The sequence below is a fragment of the Natrix helvetica genome (genome assembly GCF_964273705.1).
Source record: "Natrix helvetica genome assembly, chromosome: 15".
Classification (NCBI taxonomy): domain Eukaryota; kingdom Metazoa; phylum Chordata; class Lepidosauria; order Squamata; family Natricidae; genus Natrix; species Natrix helvetica.
The window spans coordinates 3,613,019-3,619,018 of NC_138565.1; the positions used below are offsets into that span (position 1 = coordinate 3,613,019).

Genomic DNA, 6,000 nt, shown 5'->3' on the forward strand with positions numbered 1-6,000 from the left:
GATTTGCAACCAGTCACATGACCCTAATTTGCAACCCTCCCTGGGGGCTTCTGGCCAGCAAAGTGGACGGGGGGAAACTGGATAAACCTAACATATCCTTTGCTTTTCTGTCTTTTTCACTGCAGGAGCTGTGACGTCTACCCCTTACTCTTCCTCTCGGCTAGTCCTCGCCCAGATACCAGGGCAGCTACCTCACATCCTGAACCCCCAGTCCTCAAGCATGTCCACCGAGCCTCAGCAGGTAACAGGGTGGGGTTTATAGTCTCGGAGGACAACGTTGAAATCTTTCCGTTGGGGTGGGTCCCTCGCGGGTTATTTGCGGGACCCAGTTTGCAAAGTGGGCTCTTCGGACTACTTTAACCTCTTGCCTTCCTTGCGTGGCAGTTTCAAGAATTTATCCCTCTGTTTCGGCAGCCTAGAACTGTGTTGGCTTTTTTGGTGTGTAGCAGCTGCCAAATAAAGCCAACGTAGTTCTAGGCTGCATCGACAGAGAGAGAGAATCAAGATCACGTGAAGGGTTAATACCACTTTATAAGGCCACACTTGGAATACGGCATCCAGTTTTGGTCACCACGATGTAAAAAGGATGCTGAGACTCCAGAAAGAGTGCAGAGAAGAGCAACAAAGATGATTAGGGGACTGGAGGATAAAACATATGAAGAACGGTTGCAGGAACTGGGCATGTCTAGTTTAATGAAAAGAAGGACTAGGGGAGACATGATAGCAGTCTTCCAATATCTCAGGGGTTGCCCCAAAGAAGAGGGAGTCAAGCTATTCTCCAAAGCACCTGAGGGTAGGACAAGAAGCAATGGGTGGAAACTAATCAAGGAGAGAAGCAACTTATAAGTAAGGATAAATTTCCTGACAGTTAGAACAATTAATCAGTGGAACAGAAGTTGCCTCCAGAAGTTGTGAATGCCACAACATTGGAAGTGTTTAAGAAGAGGTTGGATAACCATTTGTCTGAAGTGATGTAGGGTTTCCTGCCTAGGCAGGGGGTTGGACTAGAAGACCTCCAAGGTCCCTTCCAACTCTTCTATTCTCTTCTATTCTAAGAAGAGACTGGCCAGCCCATTGTTTGAAGGGGTCTAGAGTTGGACTAGAAGACCTCCAAGGTCCCTTTCCAACTCCGTTATTCTGTTAAATTACCAGTGTGGATGCCCATGGTTGAATTTCCATGTTATCCCAGTGTTTGTAAACGAATTAATAGAATGAATAGAATCATTGCTGAAGGGATAACATCATCCTGGCCACCATAATAACATAGGCGGCCCTCCAGCGTTGGGATTTCCACGGGATTACAGAAGTTGTAGGTGGATTAGTAACGTGGATGGATTTCCACAGATGGATTGTTCTCTCTCTCTCTCCCCATGGTGGACCTTGGGCAAGGGAGCATGTGGGAGGTGGGGGGAAGAAGCTCAGATTGCTACTCAAAGCCATTTCACCCCCCCCCCCATCCTCTGGCGTAACGCTCAATTTATTTTTCAGGCGCCTTTCTGGAGCCCCTCTGCTGTTTGTGGCATGAGCACCCCTCCAACCTCTCCCGGCCTTTCCCTGGAGTCTTTGCAGACTTCTTCCCAGCCTCACACCAAGTTCTTCAGCATAGCCGGTATGACGTATTGCTTTCCCCCAATTTCTTCCCCTTCCCCCAGGCGTGAAATTTTGGGGTTTGCGAGGGCCTCTGCTCAGCCACCTTTCTGGAATATGCAATAGCACTTAAGACTTATATACCGCTTCACGGTGCTTTTGCAGCCCTCTCTAAGCGGTTTACAGAGTCAGCCTCTTGCCCCCCCAAACAATCTGGGTCCTCATTTGACCCAACTCGGAAGGACGGAAGGCTGAGTCCACCTTGAGCCACTGAGATCTGATCTGCCGAACTGCAGCTAGCAGTCAGCTGAAGTAGCCTGCGGTGCTATATTCTAATCACTGCCCTATCGTGGGAGGGAGGGAAGGAAGGAAGGAGAGAGGAGAAAAGGGAGGGAGAGAAGGAAGGAAGCAATAGCACTTAGACTTATATACCACTTCGGGGTGCTTTTACAGCCCTCTCTAAGCGGTTTACAGAGTCAGCCTCTTGCCCCCCCAACAATCTGGGTCCTCATTTGACCCATCTCGGAAGGACGGAAGGCTGAGTCCACTTTGAGCCTGGTAAGATTCGAACTGCTGAACTGCAGCTAACAGACAGCTGAAGTAGCCTGCAGTACTGCGTTCTAACACTGAGCCACCTCGATACCGGGATATTTATTCGGGGAGGGGGGGGGGAATGAGGCAGGGAAGGGGGCTTAAGAAGCTGAAGCTGAGTACAGGCAGTGGCCAACTTACAACGGTTCATTAAATGACCATTTGAAGTTACCACCGCAGTGAGAAAAGTGACTTACAATCGTTTTTCATACTTAACAATCATTGTAGCATTCCTCAGGGTCATGAGATCAGGCACTTGACAACCGGCTAACATTTATGACTACGGTTGCAGCGTGACGCCCCAGGGCTCCACCCCCTTTCGTGACCTTCCGACAAGCAAAGTCACTTAACAACCCTGTTACTAACGTAAAAGGGATTCACTTAACCACTGTGGTCAGCCAGGTCATCAAATGGGGCAAAGCTCGCTGAACAGATGTCTCAGCAACAGAAATATTGGGCTCAATGGTCGTAAGCCGAGGACCGTTTTAAGGAACGGGCGGGGACGGGGGGGGGACGGATGCCGTTCAAAACGTCACAACGTGGGGGTGTGATGGGTGCATTCACAAAAGGCCCCTGTTGACACCTGCGGGTTCAACCAGCGAGTGTAGAGGCTTCCACACATTCTCTTATTCCCCGGAGATAATTTTGGTGTCAAGATTTCCTTTGCAAAATAAAATGCTTTTCTCAGAATGTGGCGCCTCGCTTTGCTGACCATCGGCTCCGTAGGCAATTTTCGTTTTTAAGAAAAATAGTAGCAAATCAGAGACCCGTGAAGCCAAAGGCAGGCGTGTTGCGTCTTCCTTTGTTAAAAGTTTGCTAAACTTTGTTGGAAATTCGCCGTTGAGCAGCTGGGAAAAGGAAGGTCCCAGCGGTGGCAGCCAATCGGTCTTCTGTTCTGAATTTCAGACGATTTGGTTCCGGGTTCAGTTCCTGCGACGACCGCTGCTGCACCATCAAAGAAGGTAAAAGCTACCGTTTCTAGCAGGGGCTCGCTCTGTCTTTGACCCGCGGGTAGAAGAATGTGTGGAGTGAGCTAACTAGACAATTCTTGGTGATACGATTTTGCTTCCCGCTTTGTACTTAGGATCCAGGTTGATTTGCGCCATTCCGTGCAATGTATTTGACTCCCCCCCCCTCCCCGAATCTATCTATCTATCTATATAAAAGTGAAATACCACTCATGCACCATCACAAAATCTCCAGAACCGTAAAGCCCACAAACTTGAAATTTGGCACATATCTTCCTCTTGGCTTGAAGGTGCTTGCTAAGAAAGGATTTTTTGAAATGACCATCAGATCATTAGTATTTCTTATGGTATTATTAACACGCTCTGATGCTAAGGAGTTAGACGTTCTACTCCCCCTCCCCACCTGAAAAGAACTCTTCCAACTGCCGCGTGGGCGTGGCCAGCGCGTGACAATTGAATTTGAATTAAATCCTCTTTTTTCCCCGCCCTCCCCAGGAGGAAAAAGCAGATCCTTCGAAGCCTTTTCTGACCCGACAGCAAAATATCATCAACAGAACTTTAGGTGAGTTTCCGTGTTAAATTGCGGCCCTTTTCTCATATTTTCATTATTATTGACCCAATTTACACGGTAAACATCTTTAGTGACGCTCCGAAGTTAACAACGGTTCTATCTTTTTTTGGAAAAGGTTTTTAATGTTTCTGACTCGTACATAACATTTCACAAATATACATTTCTCCTAGATATTATTAGTGTCATACATTATCCTTTAACATTTATAATTCCATTCTTCCCCTAAAGATATAATAATACATTTGAGATTGCTTTCCTTCCATCCCGTACGTCCATTTTGTATTACAACAACCCTACTTCCCTCTCTCTTTCTCCTACCCTCCTTTCTTCTCTACTTTCTTCTTTCCTTTTCTCTTTTCTTCTTCCCCCTCCTCTCCTCTACTCCCTTTCCTTCCCTTCCTCTCTCCTACTGTTCTCCTTCCTTCCTTCTTCTCCTTTTCCCGTTCTTATTCCCTCTCCTTTCCTCTCTTCTCTTCTTCTCTACTTTCTTCTTTCCTCTTCTCCTTTCTCTTTTCTTCTTTCCCTTCCTCCCCCCTACTCCTCCCCTCTTCCTTCCCTCTCTCCTACTCTTACTTCTCCCTTCCTTCCTGTCCTTTACCCTTTCTTCTTTCTCTCCCCTTTCCTTTCCTCTCCTCTCTCCTTTCCCTCCTTCCATTGTTGTGTTGTATGCAGAACTCTTGAGCTTCCTTGTTCAAGCTTGTTGGGGTCTTCCGTACAGATACTCCTCGACTTATGACCACAATGGGGAGGCTCCATTATGGTCATAAAGTCGAGGATTGCCTGTAGTGGAATTTACCTACTTCTGATAGCATTTGGAGCAAGTCAGCAAAATTTTGGCCAGGGGAAAAGGGCTGATGGAAGGTATTTGTATTAGTAAGGGAATGTTGAATTTCCTTTTATATTTTCTCATTTTCTTTCTCTCTCTCTCTCTCTCTCTCTCTCTTTCTTTCTTTCTTTCTTTCTTTCTTTTTTGACCTTGGTTATTCAGACTCCCAAGGCAGCAAAAATTCTGTAACTTTGAGCGACCTGCCCAACATCCTGGGTGACCTCGAGGCCTCTTGCGAAGACAGCGGAGAGAAAGACCGAGAGGAAGGTGAATATATGGGGTTGCTTCGGTACCAAAGGAAGAGGAGGTGATAAGAAAAATTTTAGAATGTGTGGAGACGGACAAACTGACGAAAGAAATACAAGGAAAGGAGGAATCAAAATATTATTTAACCTGGAACAAATGGTTAGAGGACAGAAATAAGAAATCCTAAAACACTGATGTAATAGAAGTATCAGGAGAGAGAGATAAGGAGATACAGTTAAGATAAATTAAGGAAAAGTAGTTAAGAGTTAGTTAGAACACAAAGTACAATATAGGTAACATGATGGTCTGATATAAACAGTAATACATAAATAAATATGGAATAGTACATATAAATAAGTATAGAATAAGGACACCACGAATGTAAGATTGGAATGTATAGGAGGCAAACGATCAATTGTATATACATACAGATGTGGAACTGCTGTTTAAAATAAAATTTATTAAAAATAATAAAATATACGTGGTTGCTTTGAACGTCAGCTGCTCTTTGCCTGCCCTTCCAAAGGAGACAGGATCAAGCCTCAATAAACGGAACATTTCCTCCCCACCTCCTTTTTTTCCTGCAGAAGCCATCTCCAACGAACTCTCCGAGATCACCGCCGCGGACGCCGAGCCCGTCGTGCCCCGGGGAGGCTTTGATTCTCCGTTCTACCAATCCAGCGAGAATCTCTCCGGCTCTCGGAAATCTCAGTCGCTCGTTTCAACCGCCGCAGGGCAGTTTTCGAACGCCGAGCCTTTGACATCTTTCCTGGACCAATCCTGGCTGGAAGGCCCGCGGGATACTCCGAAGCAAGCCTTCACGCCCATCGAGCGGCCTTGTCGGGATGCCGAAGAGATTCCTGGGAGAATCCAGGAACTGTGGGCTTCCCCCGATCCGGGCATTTTGACTCCCAGCCCTTGTAAAATCCCCGCTCGTCAGAGATCTGGGTTTGGGAGTCAACCGCTTCCTGAATACGAGCACCTGTTTGAGGTGGCGTTACCCAAAACTGCTTACCTGTTTGTCAGCCGGAAGACCGAAGAGCTGCTGAAAAAATTCAAGGGAGGACTGGAGGACGAAGGCTTTCTCTCTGCTTCGCCTTTGAGGGTCCTAGACAGGCTGCTCCAACACGGGGCTGATGCTCACAGCAGAGAACTCAACAAGTAAGTGGCTTATGTCTTCGCTGGACTCGCTCCGGATAATATGCCGGGTT

The 6,000-nt window shown here is 46.8% G+C and overlaps 1 protein-coding gene across 6 annotated transcripts in view; it reads left to right on the forward strand.

Annotated features, from left to right (window-relative positions):
• Nucleotides 1–6,000, forward strand: part of TSC1 (TSC complex subunit 1) — a 29,908-nt gene that overhangs the window by 9,994 nt on the left and 13,914 nt on the right. For all 6 annotated transcript variants that reach the window (XM_081967218.1, XM_081967217.1, XM_081967219.1 and 3 more), the window contains exons 10-15: nt 126–241; nt 1,489–1,609; nt 3,085–3,140; nt 3,642–3,708; nt 4,706–4,810; nt 5,377–5,950. In XM_081967218.1, the coding sequence (XP_081823344.1) occupies nt 126–241; nt 1,489–1,609; nt 3,085–3,140; nt 3,642–3,708; nt 4,706–4,810; nt 5,377–5,950 (1,039 nt within the window). The remainder of the gene's footprint in view (nt 1–125; nt 242–1,488; nt 1,610–3,084; nt 3,141–3,641; nt 3,709–4,705; nt 4,811–5,376; nt 5,951–6,000) is intronic.